Raw genomic sequence first — 27648 nt, 5'->3', positions numbered from 1 at the left:
CTGTCCTACCTTAGTTTGTTGTAGCATAACTCCTCCTGTCGTTTCCTGTTTTCGTTCACTTTCTACTTTGTTGAGTAACTGTTTTCCCTCATATTCTACTAGCAGTGGTGGAAGAAGTATTCAAAACCTTACATTGGTAAAAGTGCTATTGACGCAATGTAAAAATACTACAATACAAGTAAAAGTCCTGCATTCAAAAGTTACTTAAGTAAAAGTAGTATTATCAGCAGTATTGTCTGTTAGTGTTTTACTATATATATGATGCTGAATTAAATATTTATACTTTACTGTTGTACAGTGGTGGAATGTTAATAAGTACATTTACTCAAGTACTGTATTTAAGTAATTTTGAGGTGCTTGTACTTTACTTGAGTATTTCCATTTTATGTAACTTTATACTTCTACTCCACTATATTTTAGGGGCAAATATTGTACTTTTTACTCCACTACATTTAGCTTCCAGCTTTAGATACTTTTCAGGTCAAGAGTTAACATAAAAACATGATACATTTCAAATGACTACACGTTTATAAATTAAACTACATAAAAGTAAATTAAGTAGTTAAAATGAGCCCTACCTGGACAACAGCAAAATGCTGCTTACATAAATGCATCAAAAATAATAATACAATAATATATTTGGAATATATTTAACAATTCTGCATAACAGGCACTTTTACTTTTGATACTTTAAGTATATTTTGATGCTGATACTTTTGTACTTTTACTTAATTAAGTTTTGAATACAGGACTTTTACTTGTAGGAGTAATTTCACAGTGTGGGATTAGTACTTAACTGGAGTAAGGGATTTGAATACTTCTTCCATCACTGCTGTTGTAGATGTTTAATTGTGCATATTCTAACAGCAATGCATCATATTCTATAAGATCATCACTGCCCTGTGAGAACCACATGCCTCTTATATAAGTCAAGTTTTAATGAGCTCGGAAGAAAAGGACAGCCCTGTGTTCAGCTTTGTGATTTTTTCATCATTCAAACCATTTCATTTAGAGATAAAACTAAAAGGTCTGTAAAACACATAGGAAAAGTGTGCACACAGCTGTGGTAGGTGCAGTAAACAAGGTCAAAGTTGAATACAGAAGTTCGTAAGCAATGGTGATGGATGTTTAAAATGGGCAGTTTGGGAAATAATTTCACTGTCCGCCTTCGTATAATTAAGTTTGGCAACCCCGGAGGTTTGTGATCATCTGACTGCACATATTTGTTGCCTCATGATTTTTTTTAGCAATGTTGCTTTTTTCCCAGAGCTCAGCAATTACTGTGATGAGTGTTCTGTGACTGACAGAAAAATATGATCCTGTAAGAGCATTTCTGGAGAATAAGGACTTCTGACACAACCTCACAAAGTGTTAGAAGGTCAAAACAGCACAGCCTCTTACCCTTTTGTGTATGTGTCTCCTCACTGCAGCGTGCAGACCTGGTACCTACAAAGCTTCAGCCACAGATGCCTACTGCACCAAATGTCCTCCTCACAGCTCGTCGCCGCAGGAACAAGCCGTCGAGTGCATTTGCGAGAAAGGTTTCCACCGCGCTGAGACCGACTCACGCTCCATGGCGTGCACACGTGAGTGATACAAACATGCACATCCAATTTCCCCAAAAACAGTCATACAGTTGGAAGCTAATTTCATACCATGCTATTTATTCACTACTCACTATATTTACATTTGGCTGTTTACATTTTTATGTAATAAAATGGCATCAAGTAACAATGATTGGATTACATTTCGTTTAATTAGTTTGCAATGTATTCCTGTCAGGATTTACATTGCGTGACTGCTTTCCATTTCTAATCATAATCCCTCTGTGCATTTCTTCTGCTCAGCTGCTATTGGTTTACACAATACTGAGGATACACACATGAAACACGCACACATGCATGTGTGTTAACTGTGTGGTTACAGTCCACAGATATCTCAAATGAAAACAATGGTACTGTTGATACTCTGATAGAAATCTGATGATCTTTCTTGGTCTTTGTCTGACACACACACACACACACACACACACACACACAATCAAAAGCGCAGAGCCAGGGGGAATGCGACCACATCCTCAGGAGCAGGGACGGAGGAGAACAGAGAGGATGAGGAGCGAAGATTGAGCCAAACAGAGGGTTAGAAAGAGATGGATTGAGCTAGATCGGGGATGTGGGGTTGGGAAAGGACAGTGTCATGGAGGGGCTGAACTGGAGAAATATAGAGGAACACACACACGCACACAAACCCATTATCAGGTAACGGTAGATTACAGTCATTAATCGTTGTAGCAGGTGAGATGTGTTGGTGTTATCAGCTGGAAATGAGTAACGGGTTTGTTGAAATATGTATGGGTGCACACATGCTGGTGTAGAGCACTGGAGAGAATGGAGAGGGTGGAAATGATAAAATAAGGAGAAAAGGTGAAAGAATTAGTCACAGAGAATGACACTTAAGACACATGCAAGAATAGAACAGCGGGGGAAATAGTGGACTATCAGAGGCATATAATTTAAATGTCATAAAAGGCCGATCAGTGGAAGAGATGATGGACAGTTAAGTGTGGCCTTGGGAAGTGGGGGGATGGAGAAAAGAAAAAGACAGAATTAGCAGGATCAGTCAGCACATCCTTTCAGGAGATTTATGACCGACAGCCTCAATTATCCCCAGCATGGCCTCCATCCCCCCACGCCCAGCCTTCCCCTGTCCCTCCCGCGCCTCAGAGAGACTCGCCACTGGGAAGGCTAATCAGGAAAGTCCCAGGCTCGGTTGGTGGCCCCCCTGTGGCTCACTGCTCGGCCAGGACTGGATTAGATGTCAGGCTAAATGGGAATCTACTGTCAGATTTCCATACGCTTGAGATATCTGCACCATGCTGCGCTGAGAGCAACAACAATCAGTGTTTTTCTAAGAGCGGTTCCCATATAGCAGGAGAATGGCATTAGAAACACTTACCTTGATGATGAGTTGGAGGCTTGGGGTTCACTCAAACCGGCCTTCTTGATTATATTTAAAACTGATCTGTCGATGAGAAAGCACAGAAAAGCCAAATGTAGACTTACTTAATTCTTGAATAAGGAGTTACAACTTGTTAAATTTAGCGATAGTGAGCAAGCGGGAAGGGGAGGGGTGTGTGAATGCCATCTAGGTTAGATATCCACTGTCCAGCACATGAAAGAAAATGGATGTAGCCATCTGACGTAACCCATTGGTTTGTGTACTGTCCTGCGTTATTGTCTATTTTACTCTAAATGAGACCAACATTTACATACTCTACATCCATCTGAATTGAAGAAGACTTGAAACTGTCGATTGACATCATAACCTCATGAGGAAAAGGTTTACTGAGGTAATAAATCAAGTGAGAATTAGTCTCAAAGACTTCTATGCATAGAACTTCTTTTTGCAACCAGTGGAGTCGCCCACTGCTGGCCATCAGAAAGAACGCATGTTTAAGGCACTTCCACATTGGCTTCACTTTTCAGGCCAAATATATGTCCCTTAGATATTTGATTCTGTTATGCCAAACTCATCTCGACTCCTTGATGCCTCGTTGATCCATGCACCCACACACACACACACACACTCATAAGCACATGCCCGTGGACAGGGAGTGTCAAATTTAATTTTGTCTGGCAACTTTCATTGTTGGTATGCATGGTTAAGTACGATATGTACATACAGTCTCATCTGCGAGAATTTGACTTCACATTTATTTAGAGAGAAAACCGCGATTACAGTGAGCATGTTAAAACCCCAGTATGCTGCTTCAGTTGTGACAAAACCATTGAAAATATTATTAACATACCTTGACAAATTCAATTTATGTGTCAACATTAACACACTTCACACACTTCATCTAAAGGTATAAATAAGAGAATTTGTGTGTTGCAATGTCTCTGCTTCAAGAATTATTATGTGCACACTTTTTGGACTCTGTTATACACTAATCATTTCAGCTGAAGTTCAGAGTAATATTAACTGCTCTAAATCATAAAATGTACCTGACTCATGAGAAAATTACTCCAGGCACTTTCTATAGATCATTGTCCACTCGCTATTAATTGTCTGCAGTGCAGCCCCAAAGAGTATCAGTTAACTTCACATGGTAAAACCCTCCCTGCAGTCGAGCGCCAACTATTTAACATCATGTGAATTCTCTTTAAAGATGGATTTAAACTTTGGGAGTGTAATATATTCTCATACCGTCCCATTTACAATCAGCCAAGCCCTTTTTAATCACTGTCCGTTCCATAGCTATTCATTAATCGAGCGCTAAGTGTCCACCCTCTGGCTGGAGACAGTTAATTCATTTTTAATTTAATCAATGTGAATTCTGTTCTCAATAGAAACTTTAATACGTTTGGTAATGAACATGAAGACAATGCACGTTTAGAGAATGTACATTTGGGGGGAAAAAAATAATATTCATCAGTCAGTGTTTCATGAGCTGGCACTGATAGGACAGACTTTCTTGGGTTGCTATGCAGCTTACCAAGTGTATGCTGGGATAGTACAGACAATATATCTGGCTCTGCTGAGTCTAAACTATCCATTGTGAGACTGACGATGTTATAGGAGTGCAATGCCAAGTCATTAGAGTACTCTCTTACTTCAAATAATTTCCCAGTAGGTTGGATAAGACTCTACACTCTTGACAAAAAGGCTTAAAAACCACAGTTTTTTTTCTCCAAGAAGGAAAAAAACCTATTTTACAGTTTGACAGGAATAAATCTATGCCCTTGTCCTCCCTCAGGTCCCCCATCTGCTCCAGAGAACCCCATCTCCACGGTGAACGAGACCTGCGTCACCTTGGAGTGGTCGCCCCCCAGAGACACAGGAGGCCGAGGAGACATCACCTACAGCCTTCACTGCAGGAAGTGCTCCGGTGACGGCAGGAAGTGCACGCCGTGTGGCAACAGTGTCCATTTCGTCCCCAGACAGTTTGGTCTCTCGTCAGCCACCGTGCTGGTCACCGACCTGCAGCCGGACTCCAACTACAGCTTCACGCTTGAGAGCCAGAATGGAGTGTCGGACTTAAGTCCCACACCAAGAGGAACGGTAGTCATCAATGTCACAACATCACAGACAGGTGAGAACGAACACGATAATGGGGGTAATGGAAATGTAAAAACAAAACAAAACAAATTAAAAAAAAAATCAACACTAGTTCAAGTGTACTCTATATGCCCTCCTTTAGCGGATAGAGTTGGCTCTTAAAAGTTATGCACTTACTTGATTCCTGTGGTCTGAGGCTTGTATCATGAAGGTTAAAGGCACTTATGTAAGTCACTCTAGACAAAAGCGTCAGCTAAATGACATATAATGTCATATTTAGAATATTATTTTAAGTTTACGTTGGGGAACTGAAGCTGTACTGTGCTATTGTCAAAGCCACCAGAACCCATTGACAAAAGAAGAAATTTTACCTTGCACAACAAAGGAGTTGCTGGTCTACCACTGCCAAAATCGCTTAGTTTGTTTCTCTAATTGTGTGACTTTAGTGAATCCCGACTAACCCTGACTAAACAACAAAGTGAAGTCTGGTGGCTTTGACAAGAGCAGAGATAATGACCTCAGTTCCCCTCGCATAAACCTGCTTCTCCAAACTGAAAGCTTCCATCTACTGTATGTAATAGACTAACTATGGATACGTACTTCATTGGACCCAACTTAAATAATTCAGAACTATGCCTTTAACAATGAATGTCAAAACACCAGTAGCCTATTTAATGAAACAGACAGCTCTTTCATAGCATCATTTTTATATGTGGCAGCATGTTTTCAGTTTTAAATTGCAGCAAAAACTTGTGAAGAAAGGATTGTGCAACTTCACTGATATCCATTTTTTTAGGCTGATAAGAAAATAAAATCCTCCAGGGAAGAATGTTTTTGTACGATGGATCAGAGACAGTATTTTTCAAAAATTGTCTCCTGATTGCAGTGTGCTCACAAATAGTATCAGGCTTTCACATGACAACTGTAAAATCACTGCTGTGCTGCATCACTCTGATAACACAAAATGACACCTCTGCAACTCTGCCTTCACATATATAATCATGCGTGAATCTACAGTGTGGGACTGAGGGAAGAGACGTCGTATGACAGGGTGGTGATGACTAATAGGCCTCGCACTATGGATGTGTGTGTAATAACAGGAGGGGGGGAGGTGAAAGGGTGTTGGAGGATGTTAACCTCATTAAGATCCCCACATGTCACTATGTGCTACTCTAGACTACAGTATTCAACACACACAAAATACACTTTCAACCCACACAAGCATGTGCTCCAAATGTTGGAAGGCTGGGTTGGAAGTCGCAGGTTATAACACGAACGGATCACACACCACACAGACGTTGCACATACACCCATGGTAAAATCCTGTAATCACACGTGTATTAAACACCTTGTATGCACTGGCTAATTAGCAAAATTACACGAGAAGCACTTCAAATATGGGTTCTCTCGTTATAGCACAGTATGTATCCATCTGAAATCTCTCTCCTGCACAGCACCGTTCTCTCTCTCTGTTTCTTTTCATGCTTTTTCTCTCATGTCATTGAACTTGACTCTCTCTTTGTTGCTCATGCTTTCTCCTCTTCTTCTTTGTTTTCTACAGTGAGCGTAGTGTTGAAGGAAAGGCGGAGCAAGGACAGTGTGACTTTGGCCTGGCAGGGTCCAGAGAGACCCAACGGAGCGATAGTGGAGTATGAGGTCATCTACTATGAGAAGGTGAGAGAGACGAGCACATGCTCATTTTTTTTTTTAAGAGGCACTCTAACACTTTACCACACAAGATCAGTTTACTTGTTATGTCAGATTTGCTACAGAAAGCCTGGAGGTGTGGGAAAACTTGAAAGGAACAGTTTGATTTTGGGAGCTATTTGCTTTCTTGCAGAGAAAAAGATGAGAAGCTTGATACCATGTGCCAGATTTTTGTTTGTTTTTTTTGGTGTTGGTGAAGACGCTGCTTCTGATTGGCTCTTACTACTTGCTACTACTTGCCTTCGTTGCTTTGGGTTGTTCATTTTTCTGAAAGACGAGTGAGACTAATGTAAGGGTAAGATTATCAAGGTAAACCAATTAGATGCAGAGTAGGGTGGATCATGCCCTGCAAACAAAAATCCTTGTGGTAAATATGAAGCTATTGCAAGCAACTGGTTAGCTTAGCTTAGCATAAAAAAATGGTTAACAGGGGGACACATCTAGCTTTGCTGTGTCCAAGGGTGAAGCATTTAAAAATATACCTACCAGTATCTCTGAAGCTCACACATGTATTGCTAGTTTGTTCTGTACAAGAACTGAAGTGTAAAAAGTTTTGCCAGATCATTGCTTAACTGGAACCAGCTAGCCAAGACCCAAGAAATGGGAGCGTATATATAATCCCAGATTCCAATGTACATTAGCTAAATATTCCTTTAACTCGGATTTACCCTCTTGCTGTTGATATTGAGGTTGAATTTGACCCAAAACACTACCCCATGTCATTGTAATTTACTACAGAGATTGGGAATATCTTTATCAGATTCACATCCTGTGTTATATAGAACTGGGAACAGAGGAGTGACCCTGAACTTGTCTGGCACATAACCCCCTGTAGTTAGGATAATTTGTCTCACACGTGTTAGACATTTGATGGACATACAACATTTTAATTTGTGAGCTTTAGAGGTGCTGCTAGGCAGACGTTGATAAGTGTATTCAGGGCCATGCAACCTGTTTCCCTCTGTCTCCAGTCTTTGTGTTCAGCGAAGCTACCAGTCTGCTGGCTGTAGCTTCATATTTAGCATTCAGATATCTCATCTGATACTCAGCAAAAAAAATGAATAAGCACCTTTCCAAAAATGTCAAACTATTCTTTTAAGTGAATGGTTTAGCTACATTTCTGGAGCAACCCTTTAATGGGTTTAATGCAACCTGTTTCTCCTCTCTGCCCTTGTTGTCTTCATCAACATGTCGTCTAGGCTGGTAGATATGGGTTTAGCCTGAGGGCATGTCTGTAATGACTTGAGCATCACAAACGTATCTCTCTCTCCATCTCTCTATCCCTCACGACTCCCCTACTGCTCACACCAAGCCAATTAACCACACATCTGTCGAACAAACCTCGTAAAACACGGCCAAGGTGATGAAATTAAGCCTCTGTGTGTGTGTGTGTGTGTAGGGGTGTGTGTTTGTGTGTGCGTGTTGGCAGGCATTAGCAGTAAAATAGTGTTAATCCTTGTTGTAGAGTGTCTCCATTAGGTAGAGTATCAGCCTCTCTGCAGGGAATCAGCTTACTGACAGACACACTTATTCCTTATTCATCCTCCTACACACACATTTTTTTAAGTGTGCACACACACACCTACAAGGTAGTCAAGGAACGAAGCGAAGCGGGACTTGAGTAGCCACATATTGCCCCCAAGTGTAAAGAGGATAAGATTTGGGACTTGACAGATGCTCATGTATAAATGCGACCAAATGGTCCAGTGATGAACAAATGAAAACTTAGTGAGGTGTACGTGGCCCCTGGAGACATTTAGATTAAACAATTTGAGGATTCTATTATTTTCAGGCTTTCCTGGGGTTTTTTCTGTCTCTCTCGATACCACAGTCCATTGCTCTTTGTATAACCCTTCATATTATGTGTATTATTTCAGCCCTTTTTTATCCACGATGGCATTATTCTCTGACACATTATATTATCCACTGAATTTAGTATTAAATTCCTCTTGCTCTTTTTTATTCCTCTTCAGAACCAGAGGGAGCAGAACTACACGGTCCTGAAGACTCGATCCAACATGATGACAGTGGACGGGCTGAAGCCGGGGACCACCTACGTGTTCAGGGTCAGGGCTCGAACTGACGGGGGCTACGGGAGCTACGGCGGAGAGATCGAATTGGAAACCAGCCACGAAGGTAAAGAGATGAATAAAAAATATGTGTTTACTTTATGAGCAATTAGGTTATTTTTTCATCTATTTTCCTCCTTTTAACATTTCCCTGTGGGTTATTTTGGAAATTGGAATAGCAGGCACTGAAAATAGTTATATGCCAGTTTTTTTAGAAACAATCTAGTGTTAACACAACAATATTAGAGGTGAATGGTGCAGTTGAACTACAAGCAAAAAGATTAACTGCAGAGCAAAGAGTGCTGACATATTACATCACATTGCAGTACTGTAAGAGTCTGATTCACCCTCCTGCAGTTTAAATCAATCCACCTGATGGTTATAAAATAGCTCACTTTTCATCTGAATGGCTGCTTCAGTTCCGTTGTCAAACAGAAAAAACTTGGCAGTCTCACAGGTTGTCATCTATGTGTCTGAATCCGTGGCTTGAAAGTATCTCAGAATACTTATCAGGTAAAAAGGAGACAACCCAATTTCACAATAAAGGAAAAGGAACCTGTGAAGTTGCTTTTTCCTGGATTGTGAAGATTTGAATCACACCAATGACTAGAGCAAAATAAAAAGGAATAGAAGAAGTTTGCACCTGGTGGAAGTCATAATAACAACCGAGAATTCAAAAAACATCAGTCATCCTCATGAATGAATCGAAAGAGGACCTATTATGCTTTTATTTATTTTCTGTAATTTATATAAAGTTAAAATGTCAGATGTTCATGTTAAATGGGACCAAAGTTTCAAATACTACATTATGTAAAGTGAGGAATAACCACAGGTTTCCATCCGTTCTGAAAACCCAGTTTCCAACACTTTTTTTCTGCTCTCGGCTCAAACAGATGTCTCTCTTGACAGATTTCTATATACAGTCGTCTGCTCCAGGCACATTGCTGCAGTGTTTACATCACATACACTGCCGCATGTAGCTACATGCTAAAGTCAGGGAAACCTTAAATCCTGGCTGCCGATGGATCACATTCCTGCTGGAACACAAATTCTACGAATCAGTCTCAAATCCCCAGTGTCGATTCATCAATACCTGAGCTCGAGTCTGAGTCCAATCCCGAGTCCCCGGAGTTCAAGACCAAGTCCAAGTCTGAGTCCAATCCCGAGTCCCTGGTGTTCAAGACCAAGTCCAAGTTTGAGTCCAATCCCGAGTCCCTGGTGTTCAAGACCAAGTCCAAGTCTGAGTCCAGGACTTGATTACTCCATCCCTGAAATTTCCTACCAAGAGGCCAGCCAGCTTTCTTGGGTAACCGAAAGCACATGGCTACTTATTATGCAGAATGACGCCACGTAGACAAGTCATGAAAATCGGGCATTGAGACCGACTTGAGTCTGAGTCCAGGACTTGAGTACTCCATCCCTGTCTGCTGCTATACTCCGATACAATGATGGACAATACAGGAAAATACTGACCAATCAGAGCAGACTGGGCTTAAAGAAACAGGCACTACAACAGAGCATCTCAGACAGAGGGTGAATACAGGTGCAGCAACTATGGGAATTATGAGAAAAAAATGTTTCTTGCACAATAAAGTAAACATATTGTAGCAGAAACTCAGAATACAAGTATGAACCTGAAAATGAGAATATGTCCCCTTTAAACAAGACTGGACAACTTTTTCTGACCGGTTTCCTCGCCTCCACCTGTAACACCACAGATCTGTGAGGATTGTTTTCCTTCCCTGCTTCAAGGAGACTAAACACTCACATTTAGAAACGTATTGCACACTCAGACTTTCGTAAAGGAGAGGAGGAGACACAAAAGAGAAATCTATGCCGGGTTCGATAACAGGTCCGGCGGGGCCAGGCCTCACAAACAGCTTGGGGGCACTCTTAGCTGTATCTCTGTCATGGTGTTTTCAATCTCTCTGTTTCTCGTCCTTTTCTCCTTTGTTTGCTGTCATCCACTTTCATTATCTCTTCATTATGTGCTCTAGGATTTTCTGCTTTGGAGGCGCCATAATGTGCTCTTCAAAGTGAGCATTGATTCCCAGACAGGCAGGCAGAGGGGGATAAATCAGTTAATGTATAGCACTGTGGTTTATAGACTGCAACGGGCACACATTAACCTACTAATCATTCAATAATCAATAAAATTCAAAGCTGGGTTACACCTGTCATGCAACTCATATCAGTAATATACAGGGTTTCCGCTATATCCATTTAGTGGTGTGGGCCTGCCACTTGTTTTCACGGTGCATGTATTAACGAAGCGTTACGGTAAAAATGTGTTAGACCCGCCTTCAAAATAAAAGCAAACACAAGTAGCTTTCAAAATAAGAGCACATGATGTGTTAATAGAGTCCACCACATAATTTACTGTCAAAATATGATGCCTTAAATAAAACATAGAATAACCCTAATTCTAAACCCTAATCCTTTACAATAATTGATTAAAATATGCAATGATTGAGATAGAATAGTGGCATTAGAATGTGCGAGAATGTGCATCACACATGTTGCTGGTACGTAGCTGTTAGTTTTCATACAGCAGGTTCACTGTCAAGTTCAGTGCTGTTAAATACACGATCTGCCACATTCAGCTGACCCGGTCGCCATCATATCAAGGTTATCTAATCAGATCAATTGCATCGATTGTTAAAGAAGGCAGTGTATGTGTGCGCCAGTAAATGTAATAGGAGATCAATGCTTAGCTGTGGCTGCCTCGGGGCATTAATTTGCCTCTTCAACACACACCCATATATATATACATACACACACGCATAGAGACACACGTGCCCGCTCATGCTTAGCTAAGCCAGATAAATGGGGTATTTGTTTTGAGTAATGGCTCGATTGGTGTGGCGTAAAAATCGATGCATCTTTGCAGAAAGTTCTCGGCGGCAGCCTTGTTATGTGCAATGTTAACATATCCATTTGGACAGCGCGGCCGAATGGGAATGGCTTTCACGTCCACTTTCATACCCTCATAGGCGATGCAGAGAGGGAGAGCGCTTTTCATCAAGGACCTTACTTACTATTCCGTCCACCTCCCTCGCTCTCTTTTACTCTCTCTTTTTTCCCTCTCCTTCAACCTCTGTCTTTTATCTCCTTTTCTAATGCTATCATATTTCATTCTCTCTCCCTCTTTCCCCCGCCACACTCACCTTGCTGTCTTTTTTACTCCCAGCCTCCCTTCATCTTTTCTCCCCTCACTCTCCTCCTGCAGAACACATCCTCAGCTTCTTTCCATTCTGCTTTATGCTCTTGTTTATTAATCCGCTGTGTTCTCTTTTTGTCTCCTATATAGATGTTTTTGCTATCGGGGACCCAAACCAGTCCACCATCCTGGCTGTGTCTATTGCCGGGGGAATCGTTCTCCTCATCTTCCTGGTGACTTGCTTCGTTGTCAGTGGAAGGTAGGGTGTAAAAAAGGCACACCAAGGTCCTCTGGACATGATTGGAATGAACTGTACAAGAGCACAGGGCAGAGAGAAAGTGTATCATTGGGTTAAGTACCAGGCATGAGGCAGACAGGCCAGGAAGCACTGGGAATCAAGGACTAATGAAATATGGAAGTATAAATCTGGTGATAGTCTATAATTTTCCTCATGATCAACAAATCCCATTAAAAGACCAAAAACAACAAATTGATCTGACTAACTAAGTTAATGATACATCAAACAACCATGTTCTGCTGACTAAACTGCTTTTGTGGAGTAATCAATGAGTTGATTTAATTGACAGATCTGTAAAACTGAGTTTCCTCCACAAAACAACCCACCACTTTAAATCTAGTGTTTCCCAGAGACTAGTGCAGTGCCCGTAGGAAGTATGTATTCGTACATTACATGCCACACTACAACGTCTGCAACTCCATAAAACACTTACTTCTCATAATGTGCGCTCACCATCCAGCACATACACATTGAACATTGATATTCTCTGGAATCTATTCAAATATTATTGTAAAATCGAACCTTGTAGCGCCCTTTAAAACTCTGAAAGATAGGTAGGCTAAATAGACTTACAGATGAGATGAGTCAGGGTGGAAATCCAGAGTGAATTGTGTTACTGACCAGGTGTAGGCCTATCACACAATGGGGCAGAGCTCCCCTAAAAGGCGTCCGATTGGAAACAGTGCAATGCTGCAACACGTCCTACGTAAATAATGATATTTTGAAAAAACATTTTAAATCCTAAAAATCGAGGATGCACACCTTCGTGACATACGCAAGCCACATACGAAATCTGAGGTCAGTCTGACTAACGGTCAGTTAGACACACATCCACACACACGTTATAGATGGATGGGCTCATACGTTTCTTAGTAACAAAAAGCATAAAAAAACAACAAATCAACTGAAGACATCTTTGTCAACTATGACCAATTAGTAGACTAATCAACTGAGAGGGGAAAGCCCTACTTGAAGTTATGCATAACTAAGGGCGGGCGGTTTTGAGTGACAGGTGGGTGCTGTCACAGGTGGCAAGCTTCAGCAACAGGCTTCATTCGACCTCCTTTAGTTTACCCATGCTCCACCTATTTGCCCTTTTTTGTAATAGGCAGGAAGTTCATTTGCTGACATTAATAAAAGGTAGTAAATGAAATTAGCTAAAAAATAATTTAATAAAAGTATCAAAAAGTAATAAACGTCATCTGACATGGTATTAAATTAGTTGCAAGTTACCTCGTTAAATCGTGATGAAAGTCCTTTCATGACTTGATGATTTTCATTTGTCATTTTGTGCCCCTTCATTGAGAAAGAGTAGATAGAAGAGTGTAGCGGGGGAGAAGTGGCGGGTGCTCACCCTACACATGATGAAATAACATTATGTCTTGGGTTATTGTTAAATAGCAAATAATTGTGTATTGGTCAGTGCTGCTATTTAGGCAAAGAGTAACTAAGTTACTCAGAAATGGAACAAAATTACAGTAATCAGTTACTTTATAATCAGTTACCCCCAACACTGAAGTTAGAATGTGGAGGCCATGTGTAGAGGCTACAGTCCTCACTGCAGCTGGCCCCGGTTCGAGTCCCGCATCGGACGGCCGTTTTCTGCATGTCATTCCCCTCTCTCTGCCCCCTGCTTCCTGTCTCTCTTCAGCTATTCTGTCCATTAAAGGCATGAAAAAGCCCAAAAAATACATTTAAAAAAAAAAAAAAAAAAAATATTGTGAAGGTATTAAAAAATGTATTAAAAGGTCGCTGTCAGGGTACACCACTGACAGCTGTAATCTCATTGGTGGCAAATTATAGGGATGAAGCTGAATGAACTGTGAGTGTAACTTCTTAGGTAAACCTCACTCTCTTTTTGGAAAACAATAGCTCAAGCATGCACAAAGAGAATATATCACTAGTCAGATGCAAAGCGCCTATGTGAAAGTGTAGGTGATCATTCATGTACACACAAGGGTTAAACAGAATCTTCCACTTGGTCTCACTTCATATCTCTCTGTGAGAGATTACATGTGGGTGAGCCAACAGCAGGGCCTCCAACTTTGACATTTATACAGCTGCCAAAGCCAAAACTAAAGGCTGCGTTATTCCGTATGTGAAGAGCATGGACTCTCTATGATCACTCTCTTTGAAGGTTAGGCTGCTCTTAATGCTGTTCTCCTTCTCAAAGAAGGCCAAGGAGGAGAAGGCGGAGATGAGAGGGAGAAAGGAAAATAAAAGAATGCCGATTGGCGAGACGCGAGAAAGATGAAAGGATCGGAGTTAGGAGAGGGCTCTTTGGATGGAGAAGAAAGGGACAGAGGAGAGGAGAGGAGAGGAGAGGAGAGGAGAGGAGAGGAGAGGAGAGGAGAGGAGAGGAGAGGAAAGGAAAAGGGATGACAGCATCTGTGATTTACCATGCCTGTAACTAAATGTTTATCCTCTATGAGCTCCGCCTAGATTAGCTACATGTTAAGAAATACACACACACACACACACACACACACACACAGGCACTCTCACATGCACACACTAATGTACACACACTAAAAACATTAGTATTGATTCAGGTGATTGCTTATCAGGCTGAGTGCTCTATTCACTATTGACTAGGAGGGATGTAATCAGTGGAGACTGTCCTGTGTGACACAAAGACACACACACACTCACACACACGGAAACACATCAACATTTCTTTAATCAGAGGGGAATTATGAGGTTGTGTGCGTACGAATCAAAACAACCTGTTAAACACAGTGCGCGATGAGCACACACGATGACATAAAAACACACTCACACTCAACTAATCAGGTTTCACAGGCTGGGGAGGTGTTAACTAGGTTTTACAGAAGGGTCGATGCACTGCCATCAATTTCAGGCCTCCCTCTCTGTCTCTTCCTCTTTCCCTCGGCCCATCTCTATCTATCTTTCTTCCATTTGGAGGTAGGGACGCTCGGGAGGAAGTGGTGTTGATTACTGCTTTCTATTAAACAACTTCTGTACATCTGTCAAAATGTGTGTGTGCGTGAGCTTAGTGGAGTGTGTTTGTCGCTGGGGAACGAGGCGAGGATCAAAGCTGCATCACTAGAGACAAGAGCAGGAGAGAGAGAGAGAGAGAGAGAGAGAGAGAGAGAGGGAGCGCTCAGGGGGGAGAAAGATGGACAGAAGCGAGGTAAAGGAGAGGCACAAGTGGAGGATAAAATGAGAGCGCATTAGATAGGCAGTGGGAATGACAGACTGTGGCGTGGAAGGGGGGGGGGGTACATCAGAAGTATGTTTATGCCACTAGAGAGCTCCATTTTGAGATGGTGTGAAAGATGGAAAGAAAAAAGAGGAGGCTTGAGAGATGGAGAGTAAAAAGGAGATTGATGGAGGGAGGAGGAGAACCAGAGGCACAACAGGAAGAAAGGGAGAGGTGCGAGGAGCCAAAGATGAAAAGGTAGATTACAAGTGTGTTTGAGAGAGGAGGAGGAGGAGGAAGGGTCGGGGAGATGATGGGTGGGTGATTGCACTGTGAGGTGCAATAGGAGTGTCATACTTCAGGTTTTGGAGGAACTGGGAGAAATCTAAAAAACGAGAATTGGTCCTCTCTCTTCTCTTGTTGCCTATAGTACCTTTTTTCATCCATTAACCCTCTTTGATCCCTAAAACCTGCAGGCGGGTTTGAAAAGCTTTTTTGGGGGGCCAAAATTGCACTATTTATCATCAACAGAAACTGTAAAAATAGGCATTACTGTTGCATTTTCAACTTTCTGATGGTCCTTGAACAGATCATGGTGAACCATTCTGTCAGTTACAAAGAGTGATGTGGCCTGAAATCCCTTTATTCATCATGTTTTACATAAAAACATCTGCAAAAATAAACCATTTACATTAACCACATCCTGTAAAAGACAATTTACAAGGCAAATTCTGCGTCCTCGGCGCTACTGGGAAGCCAAGATTGACACCACTGGGACCAACAGTCACTTGACAAAAATTCCAAGAAAACTGGGCTGAACTGCAGTCTGTTTACACAGGCCAGAGAGGAGAGGACAAGGGAGGTTGGAAGTAGAGGTTGTAAAAATGTAAATAGTTCATTTTCTTTTCCAATATTGGTAACACTTGTTGGAAAAAGCTGTGTGTATAGATTTTTTTCCCACCTTATTTTGTAAAGATCTTATCAGAGAAATTCAACTTGTGTCTTAACATTTGTATGATTTATGACATTACAACTGTTGTATTGCATAAAGGAGTTTTTTTTAGTTGTCTTTGCTTCCATTCATGATCGGGCTGTTTCTATAGAGGAGCAGGACTTTTATATTTCAGTGGAAAAATGTGGCCACAGTGAGTAAAATGTGAAAAAAACGCCCTGAAACTACTTGCTGGAGTTCAAAGGGTTAAACCTTCCATCTTATCTGTCAATCAGTCCATCTCACTCTCTTTTCACTCTTTTCAGCACTCTGCTTTTCTCTTCATTTTGCTTCATCTGTGGCTCTCCGGCTTTCATTTCCTGTTCCATTCTTGAAATTTACATTTGGATGGGATCCCCCTCCGAAATGTATCGAGAATTTGATGTATGTGCCGAGGCCGGTTGAATGTGGACGATGATTAAATTGGAATTGAAATTGACACTGAGAGTCAGCCAGGGTTAAAATGATTTCCCACCAGACCTTTGTAAGGCCCTTTTTCTCCCTAAATGTCACCTGTTTAAATCATTTCCCCAATAATCACTGGACTGGATACAAGTGCTGGAGAGCTTTTTGTTCTTGTTTTACACCTAGTTCACCTATTGAGTCCACACTCCTGACCACATTTTCAACAGCCTGATAGCGAGAATTTTATCACTGAGCTATAAAATAACAATGAATGCCCGTACAGTGTCTCCGTCTAACACACACACATACACCCTCCCCACAGCCTTTGCTGGCAGGGTACTGCACAGCTATGCCTCATAAACGGGCTGATTTGCAGGCCATTCTGTTCTGTCCTGTTCTCGTTTAATAAAGTGCTGTTATGCTATTGTTACCGCAGGAGGGAAAACATGAAAAACCGTCGAAAGCTCCTCAGACGCAGCACGGCGCTGACAAATCACACCAGTTATTGCTGTGTGCGTGCCATTATTGCCCTGCGAGTATATGCGTGTTTGTGTGTGAAGTTGGTGCTTTTGTCCTCCTGAGGGTGCTTTGGCACGCTGGCAGGTGCGAGCGATGGGAAGCTAGCAAGCGACTGGCATCACCATGGACTCAGCAGATGGCCTTTCACTCAAAAAGCGTTCTCCCCTTCAGTCCTCACTTTCTCTCACTCCTTGTTAAACATGTTACAGCTTCTGCCTCCCAGCATCTGTGTGTATGTGAGTGTGTGCGCGCCTCTGTTTTGTCTGCGGTCTAATGATTCTCCAGGCTCGCAACCATCTCCTTTTCTGAATAGCTGCGGGCTTTGGAAACGCGCCAGATTCCCGTGTGTTTTTCTGTGTTCATGTTTTTAATGTGGGAGTTTTTTGGTGAGAAGTCAGCGTGAAGTTGTTCCGTCTATGTGATGCCTTATTTTTGTTTTTTTAAGTCGTCTCATCTGCTATGTGTCTCGGTGTCTGCCTTTATGGAGTGCATCTGTTGTCAGAGCTGGAGATATTCAGCAGGGAGTTAAGGGCCACAATCTGTCAGGGAAAATGTCTGAAAATCTTGAAATAATAAGATGTGATTAGTTGGATTTAGTGCAAAATAAGATGTACAGTTAATTACTAAAGCCAGCTTTGTTTTCCCCACAGAGGTAAGTCTCTCAAACAGAGATCAGAGATTGCTGTCCTACAGGGTGAATCACAAAAAACACAAAGACGGAAGACAAAGGGTTCCCATGCGTCCTAGAAAACCTTAACATATAGTTTTTTGGTAACCTGAGAATTGAATAAAATGGTCAGATACCCTGTAAATAATCAGTGTTGTCTTCTAATTGTTTATTATATTTCACCTCCACGCTTGCATACCTACCATTAACCTAGGTTTTAAACTCAACTGTTGTGTAGGATTAGTTGCATTGTATGACGTTTGAATCGGATTTACCAGACTCAAAGTGGAATGGAAAGCTGCTCTCTTCTCATTTCTGCTCCAATTTTAAACCATCTAGCTGTGCACACCAGAAGCATGGACATGCAGCAAACATGGTTGAGTCTTTGCTTTTCTTGAGCTACGAGCGAAACTGTCAGGAAATTAACCAAAGCTAGCTGGTTTTGCTAATGTTTTGGATGAAACTGATTTAAAATGACCTGAGGACACATTCAAATCTAGCTAACCGGTAGCACTAGTTCAAGTTCAGCTGTCTTAACTGTAAATAGCTCCCGAACTTGTCAAAGATGCAGTCGAGTCTTGCATGCGGTATCATATTCTAAACTGCTGCCTTGAGACTTTTGAACCAAATGAAATTCACTAGAAAAGCATGCTATTACACATAAGACGACATAGGTGTAACTTGGATAGATTTTTAGAAAAGGAGGCCAGACAACCTCATTGTACAGTTACTGATGGTTATAGCCGTCACTTGTAATGAACCTCAGACACTTCATCATGAACTGTACATCATTAAAAAAGGGAATAAAACTGGGGTTAAATGTTTCAATACTAGGTTTCCAGTAAATTATATGATTATTTGAAGCAATTGCTGCCCTGTATTGTCAAGAATAATTCCTGGAAAATATCCTGGAAAGGTTAGAGTGCGAACCTGGAAAACTTTCCAGAGGCCATTCAAGGTACGGGTCTAAATTCGTAGGAAGAAAAACATATTACAATAAAGAGCGAAAGACCAAGAGAGAAAGCCAGGCAGCAAAGTAAGATGTCATTATAATGTGTCTGATTCTAGCAGAAAGACTTCTCAGTCCCACTAATAGAGAGCGATAACAGCTCTACCTTTCCAACACAATAACATGTTCTGTTGATGTGCATGTTTGTGCGCGTAAGCGCTTTTACCTCCGCAGCATCTGTTGTCGCAGCCCAGGGTTATTCTTAAAAACTTAATGACACAAAAGAGGAGAGGAAGGATGGAAAAAAAGAGGAAGCATGCACTGATGAAAACATGCTGCAGAGAGAGAGGAGAGAGTGAGGTTAAGAGGCAGCCACAGAGACATGTGAGAAACTGAAGAAGACTAATTGAGTAAAATAAGCAGAAAAATGTGTGTGTGTGTGTGTGTGTGTGTGTGTGTGTGTGTGTGTGTGTGTGTGTGTGTGTGTGTGTGTGTGTGTGCTTGTTTGGATTTCAAAGGAGATGTGAAGAAGTTAAAAACACCAAAGACTAAAATTGGTGAGGGTTTTTAAGCTCGGATGTGGGAAAGACTAAAAGAAAAAAGAAAATCCTTGGTTTTGAGCCACAAAATAACAAAAACAGGAAATTTAAAAAAACAGGAACAAAGGCACAAATAATAGGCCCATGTTTGCCAAATCACACTTATGGTGAATGTAGTGGATGTAGCCGATGCATTCCCTTCCCCGTGGGTGGTGTTGGTGTGTATTCTTGATAATAGCATTAATAACGCAGCCAGGCTATTCAGTGTATCTGAAACAAAACAGGCCAGAACGTGGGTGTGTGTGTGCAATATATGCGATGAGGACGTGTGTGCAATGTCATTAGACAGATTTGTATGTGTTGCTTGGATGCCGGTGCTCTCAATTAATGCTGCTAAGCTGTAGGGTGCAGCTGAATACAGCTTTGTCTGCAGAATGCTTAGAAAGAATCTTACAAACAGTGCAACAGAGCAGCCAGTTGCCGCAGGTGCAAAAACTATTTCACACAGGCTTTATGCAAATGAGCAGATGTTGCCGTGGGATTGATCAAATGTCCTATAAACATCAGAGAATTCAAAACTGTTTTCGGTCGGGATTTTTTAAAAGTTTACGGTGCATTTAAGTAAATTTGTCTGATCCAAACACACACAGAAGAGCATGTTACGATCGTGACCTAATCAAGTTGTGTCGGTGTGGCAACATCATTAGGGGAATTAGTTTCACACTGATCTGTTAGCAAATATAAAGATACACTTCACCTAATGATACAGATGACATGCTCCTCTGCTGCGTCTCTCACTCTTTCCATCCTCTCTCATGTGACCTTTTCACAAGGTTGTTAAAAAATTTGCTACATTACACCAATTACTGCAGACCTGCTGCAAACCTCAATGCTGCTCCCCCACTTTTCCTTTCCTTTTCCTTCTTCCTTTCCTTTCCTTTTCCTTCTTCCTTTCCTTTCCTTTCCTTTCCTTCCATTACCACTCTCCTTAATGAGCAGGAGCTAAATGAAATGTTTCCAAACAGGTTGTTAATGAAACATAGACAGATTTATTACTCATAACTCTTCAGCTAATCATTTCCCCTTCCTAATAATTAGCCCGAGCTGAGTAAATCTTTTTACACTGCGGTCAGAGAGTGCTGAGCCGGTGCCAAACACGTCCAAGATGGAGCGAGAGACAGAGAGAGACAGAGCGAGAGAGAGAGAGAGAGAGAGAGACAGAGACAGAGAGACAGAGAGAGAGAGAGAGAGGGCCACAGGAAGAAATCTTACTTGCGTTCCTGAACGTTACATCAACCAGACTTTTTTGCCAGCTTTATTCTTCATGCTGTTTTGACTCTTAATTAATTATCCACAATCATCTTTTATGAACCACATAGTTTATTAGCGCCCGAGCAGTGTTTTGTTTTTCGTTGGTGAGCGAAGCTTAATTCTGCTGTGAAATAATGAGAGTGAATTTAATCCATTGATTTCATTCCTAGTAATTATTTTTTATTTAATAGCTTGATATTAAATGGAATCACCATTATCACGAGTAATGATGGGAGCAGATACCCACAGCAGGGTGTGTGTGTGTGTGTGTGTGTGTGTGTGTGTGTGTGTGTAGCAGGGAGGATAGATGTGTCATTTCATTGTGTCATGCCGGAGGGGTGACTAATGATTTACTGATTTCATTTTTCTAGTCATTCTGATTAGTAGCGGGAAAATAATGTGGAGGGACAGGAAATGAAAGAGGAGACGAGGGCAGAGGAAAGGAAAGGAAACATAGTATTTTTCTGTATGAATGATGCCCTCTGACTCCTCCTTGTCTCGGAGTGTATCAATTTCTCCTCCCATCCTGTCTTGCAGCCGGCAGCCGATCTCTAATCCTATAAAAGGTGGCCAGTCATATAAAACAAACTGGGCGATACCACGCAGCTCAGAGCTACACACACTTTATTAGCTCTGTCCTTGCTCAGGTTAACATTAGTCCAAGGTTATTCACTCACATGAAGACAAACTCTCTTATCTCTCTGTCACCGACACATCATCGTCCACACACAACTTCTCTGTTTCTACCTTTCACTTTGTTTCAAGGTCATCCTGCCATCCATATTTACTTCTCTTCAAACTTTCTCTGCCTTGAGTGCATAATAGAGCTTTTTATCCCTTCCTGCCAAAGCTTCCTCTCGTTTGATCTCTTTGCATCCCTTTCCTTTCTGTCACTCACTTTTCCCCACTTTTTCCCCCTTCAGTCTCTCTGCTTCACACCCTCCTCCTAACATTTTCTTTTTTCCCCCTCTGATTCAAAAGTCTCTCGTAGCTCAGCAGATACTTTTCATAACAGAACTTTTGTGAACTACAGGCTTTTAATATCGGTACTGTACTTAAGTACAATTTTGACGTACTTGTACTTTAATTTCCATTTTATGTGACTTTATACTTCTAGTTCACCACATATTAAGAAAAATATTGTACTTTTTACTCCACTACATTTAGCTGACAGTTTAGTTACTTTTGACATGAAAATCATGATCAACAGTATATAAAAGTAGTTAAAATGAGCCCTATCTTGAGGAAATTAAAATGTTGCTTACATAAATACATCAATACAAATAATCTAATAATATATTTAGAATATATAAAACAATCTGAGTGGGTCCATTCTGCATAACGAGTACTTTTACTTTTGATAATTTATGTAAATTTTGATTCTGATACTTTTACTTCAGTAAGATTTGAATGCAGGACTTTTACTTGTAGTGTAATTTCACAGTGTGGTATTAGTACTTATTACTCATTTATTAAAGGATCTGAATACTTCTTCCACCACTGCAGAGAATACAGTAGCGTGTGTGTGACACAATGACCCCCATCTGTATCTGGCTGAGGTCATTCTCTTAATTCCGGTCAGGCTTTAGCAGCCCCAGCAAACTGAAATGACAGCGGAATCACTGAAGGCTGGTTTTAATTATCAGAGGAAGTACAAATCAGTGCGGCTCAGTGCAGAAGATGTTGTCTCTCACTCTTTATAGCCTGGAGTTAGACTGAGGGGAGAAAGGGAGCAGCAATAGAGCTTGAGGCTAAATAGACCAATAAATGAGGACTTGGCGTAATAGTGACAATATCAGCAAAAGGAGGCGGCCTGCTCCGTTGCACATTCCGGAAACCTTTAAGGAGATCTACAATCGAGCTGATTCACAAGGTGTTTTCACACACGAGACGTGCCACCCGCATTTTCACTTGCCGCCACTCAACTATATCCATCTTTACGTCTCAATATTCCAAGGTTTCATTGCCACATTCTCCCACAACGTGTGCAGTGAAATGAAGAATGTCTTCACGCTAGAAAAAGAAATATAAAGGATAAAGATTTCAAGGTCCCATATTGTAGAATGTGAGATTTGCATGCCTTTTCTTTATTAAAGTGCATCTAGGTGCTATATAAAAACTGTGAAAGTATCAAAATGTTCAATCCATGGAGAAATGCACACAGCCCTTATTCAGAAACTGCCTTGTAACAAGGTGTCAGAACTTCTTTATAACTGTTATATCACAACTTCAGTATATATAGATAAGTGCCACCACATCGCTGTTACAGTCATTCCCCGGCTGCAATGATGGTGCAGAGATGCTGACAGCACAAATAATGACCTGGAAACACTGACCAATGAGCAGACTGGGCTTTTTCAGGAGGTGGGACTTAAAGAGACAGGCGCTAATATGGAGCGTTTCGGACGGAGGGTGAATATAGCCATATTCAGACTGACAGTATCAGACAAATACAGTTTTTTTTAAGATCATTAAAGCATGTAAACATGTTATAACAGGAATTGAAAATTGAAGTACAAACCTGAAAGTGAGCATAATAGGTCCCCTTTAAGTATAGTATAAGTATATATAAATGTAAAATGTCACAGTTGTAAAGAAAACTGTACAATACACCTTTTTGATACATCTGAATGTTTGCAGCTGACCTCAATGTGCTCTGGATTTTTCACTGAATACACTTTATAGTTTGTTTATCTATCTTGTGTTAAGCCTCGTGGTGGACTGGTGACTTTTCATGCTTTCTGGGTAAATGTACGCTGGGATGGAATCCAGCTTCCTTGTTAGGGTTTAAATGAGTAAAAGCAATAAAAGATTATTTATTTAAGGATTTGTAGTGGATTTGTAGTTTCTTAGAAAGACAGCCCTGTGCAGGATTTAATGAAAGGTATCACAAAGCAGATACAATACTCAAGATACACAAAGAGGTACTTGACCCAAACAGCAAGAGCAGTTCATTTTCTATTCTTGGTTCTATATACCTTAGGTTCATGTGTAAGATCTGACTCACAAATTCCTGTATTGTTCCAATCTGGTGTACTGGGAAGTCCTACCTCTTTCATTACCTTCATTCTACATTTGGTTTGCCAGTCTGACCTCATCTTTCCCAATTTACGCGGTTTAGTCTTTTCTTTTTCTTCCTTTCACTCTTTCTCAGGACACTTTCTCCTGCAGCCTGTTTACTGACATTTCTATTTGTCATCTGCTTCTCAACTCTCTTGTCCTTTCTCTTACTCTCCTTTAACTAAAGCTACTTTATGTGCTGATAATGTTGCATTTTATTGTTGCTCTGTCCCCCTTAATCCTCAATCAATGCCTCCTTATTTCAACCCTCTTCTCCCCTGCACATGTAGCCAGTGTCCCTATTGTTAAGATTTAACATCTCCTCCTGTTTGTTTCCCTTTTCTAACCTCACTCCATTTCTATTTAGCATTCTTTCTTCTCCTAATATCTTGTTTCTCTTCATCTTTATCTCCAGCTGCTGTTGTTGCAGCACAAACCCTGCCCCACCCCTCCGTCTGTCCACTTCCCTTACGTTAACCTTCGAGTTTCTATTCCTATATGGCTGCCTCCCCCGTCTCTCCTCGCTCCTTCCCTCCATCTGATTGCTTGTTAGTTGGTATGCAGGCTTGGACCCCCATTGTGCGTTCTTGCCTGTCAGCACTCTCTTTTTCCATCTCCCTCTCCACCTCTTTATTTCTCTTTCCAGCTCAGAGTGTCCACTCTTTCTATATAAAAAAAAAAACAGCATGAAGAAAAAGAGAGTGGAGGACAGGGCCTGATGGGGGGGGGGGGGGGGTAAATGGATGGAAACAAGAGAAAGAAAAAGAGGTTATTGGAAAAGAGAATGTTTTTACTTAAAGGAAGAATTAAGAAAAAATGTAACACCCGAGAGAGATAAAGGGCAGGAAGGGAGAGGAGGAGAGGGGAGGGGCTACGGCGCCGATAATATATGTATGGAGTTCTATGAAGGTGGGAGCTTGCTAGCAGAATGACAAATGGGTCTCGAGTGACAGAGTATTATATTAAAAAGTAAATTGATATGCAAATGTGGAGTGTGTGGCTTTGGAGGACAGGGATAGCCTGTTGTCCTCACTGAAGTGGAACAGAGAGAGGCAGAGAGAAAGGTGAGAGCCCCGGTGTGATCGTGATATCACAGTCCATTAAAGTGTGTGTTTTTCCGTGATTGGCGCAGTTGTGTGTACTTTAAATCTGCATGAATATACAGGCATGTGTGCCGGGTTGTGTGTTTATGGTATGAAACAGCAGAGTGTAGTGTAATTAGATGGCAGCTAAATGGAACAATGATTTCTCCCGTAGTGACAGACAGCGCTAACTTTACACTGCAGCTAGTGACCATGCGAGGAATAGCTCATTACAAAGTCTGTTCCGGCTCAACAAGCTATGAATGCTCATAGTGTAAAGTGATGCAGCTGAATCAATAGCAGACAACTAGCTGCTCAACAAGGCTATGTGCTGGCCAGAACTGTTTCTGCCATTTCTGTAAAATATTACCAATCAGAACATTAGGCAACTACAAAATATTAGAGGTGGGGGAAAGAATCGATACAGCATAGTATCATGACATTTTGCGTGGCAATATTATATTGATACACTGGAGATACTAGTATCATATGAAACTTGAAGTTCTAAGGAACCTATAGGCACCATATGTCAGGATATTGGATATTGCAGTTAAACAGTTAAATTGCAATATATTTTGTCACAATACTGACCATATCGCAAAATTCTTAAAATCGCAATAATATATTGTGACTCAAGTATCGTGATAAAACCATTTCTTGGGGCCTCTGCTGATTTACATCTCTACGAAACATGCTTTCGGGTTTGCATTTACATAGTCCCATTCCTGTGCTTAGGTGAACAAACTAGCCCAGAATAAATGACAAAAAAGGAGTAACACATTAATAAAGATTACAAATGAAACAATCTGAACTTAAGCTCAGATATATTGATCAGGAATATCTGCCACGAATGTAAAACACAAAACATTAATGCAGTCTACAGAAGCATGTGAAGGTCTGGGAGGGACAGAAGAGAGTGATGTCAGCTGTGAAACCACTTAAATGGACCAAGCTACTCAGGTGTATACATTTCCTGATGTCCATTCTCTATTCTGGCCAACACACACACACACACACACACACACACACACACACACAAGCAGTCTGAAGGAGGAATAACATGCTGTAAAAACATTTGGTTTGGTGCAACCTTCCAGACACACAGTGAACATGTGCAAGCCTGAACATTACAGATATTACAGTTACAGATACCGATCTGGTATCTGTAAGTATCTGCCAATAAATAACTAATCTGTTAAAAAATGTTTTAATACAAATGGTAATTTTAAAGGTGAAGTATTCCTTTAAATGTAAATAAGTAAGGGTTGACTTTTTCAATATTTAAGTAAGTCTGAAATCTTTCTTTAACCTAAAGCTCAGAGCTTCGAGAGTCTTAACATAGTCATTAAAATGTTAATGATGTTTTTTATGACAGTAGATATTGTAGAGAGTTAATCTAAAAGCTTATTTGTTAGGAACCAGGGTTGATTCCCAACATCTGTTCTGTAGTGTTTATTGGATGAAATATAGCAATTAAATAAAGAAGAGGCAATAACATGATTGAAATATTGCTGCAACCAGCAAAAAGCTAAAGCTGATTATCTGAAGAAAGAGCAATGGCTGGATATTGATCAGGAAAATTTACTTTTTTTTTCCGAGTTGAAGAGAATCATTTTGATAGAAAGTGGAAAAAGAGGACCATTTATATCAGGGGTCATCAACTCCTTTGTCCAAGTGCCAGATTTTTTTCTAAGCAGACACTGTGGGTGTCGAGCTGAGTTTGTTCCCATTCTTGCACGGAGACATGGCCAAGACCTGTTCCATTTATAATAGATGCATAAGCAGCTCTGTAAGTGAGGTCAGCCGGACTTTTGCATCAGGTCAGTGAGACTACTTGATAATAATAATAAGCTGAGAGATGGTTTACTTTCTCTTTCTGGTTGGTAAATCACTCCTAATAAAATTAATTCCAAGGTGATTTGTTTTAGACGTGCTAAATACTGAAACACATTTTTTTCCCGAGTCACATTGTCTACAATCATTAACATTCTGCAGGCCTGATGGGAAGCTTTGGTGGTTCATATTTGGCCTGCAGGCCACCAGTTTGACAAGCATTGATTTATATTCTGAACAAGCAGCCTAATTGTTTAATCATGCAATTACTGCAAATGAGAATAATCCATATAAATGTGTGATTACCCTGTGACAACTACTTGTTCTGTTGTGCTGTTTTTGTAATGCTGCCACATGTTACGACTTTCAAATGTGATAAAATGTAAGAAGAAAAAAATCGTAAAATGGCTTCCACATTATCCTCCCGAGTCCAGTTCTAGACTCTTTAATAAATGAATTACAGGTCAGTTTCATTTAGTTGAAGGTATTAAATAAAAAAAATATCTGTTTCAAGCGCACACAGACACAGCTGTCTGGGGGAAACAAAAGCCACAGCCATGTCAGGTTTTGTGCCATGTTTAAGACTGCGGCGCTAATGATTCATGACACTTCTAACTGAAGAGGAGAAATGAGTCGCTCTGTAATTACTATGGAAATGTGTTCATTTCCCATCAGACACACACACACACACACACACACACACACACATATGCAGTCATGCACCCGTGGAGACACACAAACACGGACACACATCCAGCAGTGATGTGGAAGTGTTTCAAACGTGGGTTTTGCAAGTGTGTGTGTGTGTGTGTGTGTGTGTGTGTGTGTGTGTGTGTG

At 40.9% G+C, this 27648-nt stretch overlaps 2 protein-coding genes across 10 annotated transcripts in view; one reads left to right on the top strand and one right to left on the bottom strand.

Annotated features, from left to right (window-relative positions):
- The window catches only part of LOC131980729 (eotaxin-like), a 226883-nt gene that overhangs the window by 75508 nt on the left and 123727 nt on the right, over nucleotides 1–27648 (bottom strand). For 5 of the 6 annotated variants that reach the window (XR_009395240.1, XR_009395239.1, XR_009395238.1 and 2 more), the window contains one exon: nucleotides 2956–3021. The gene's annotated coding sequence lies outside the window, so the exon portion shown is untranslated. Of the gene's footprint in view, nucleotides 1–2828; nucleotides 2881–2955; nucleotides 3022–27648 lie in introns of those variants that run through there. The other variant, XR_009395241.1, reaches the window with a different exon arrangement.
- Nucleotides 1–27648, top strand: part of epha4b (eph receptor A4b) — a 103085-nt gene that overhangs the window by 50415 nt on the left and 25022 nt on the right. For all 4 annotated transcript variants that reach the window (XM_059345018.1, XM_059345019.1, XM_059345017.1 and 1 more), the window contains 5 exons: nucleotides 1431–1586; nucleotides 4757–5092; nucleotides 6620–6732; nucleotides 8739–8901; nucleotides 12145–12253. In XM_059345018.1, coding sequence (XP_059201001.1) covers nucleotides 1431–1586; nucleotides 4757–5092; nucleotides 6620–6732; nucleotides 8739–8901; nucleotides 12145–12253 — 877 coding nt within the window. The remainder of the gene's footprint in view (nucleotides 1–1430; nucleotides 1587–4756; nucleotides 5093–6619; nucleotides 6733–8738; nucleotides 8902–12144; nucleotides 12254–27648) is intronic.

Source organism: Centropristis striata, chromosome 11 (assembly GCF_030273125.1).
Source record: "Centropristis striata isolate RG_2023a ecotype Rhode Island chromosome 11, C.striata_1.0, whole genome shotgun sequence".
NCBI lineage: Eukaryota > Metazoa > Chordata > Actinopteri > Perciformes > Serranidae > Centropristis > Centropristis striata.
This window is presented reverse-complemented; position numbering and strand designations above follow the sequence as displayed.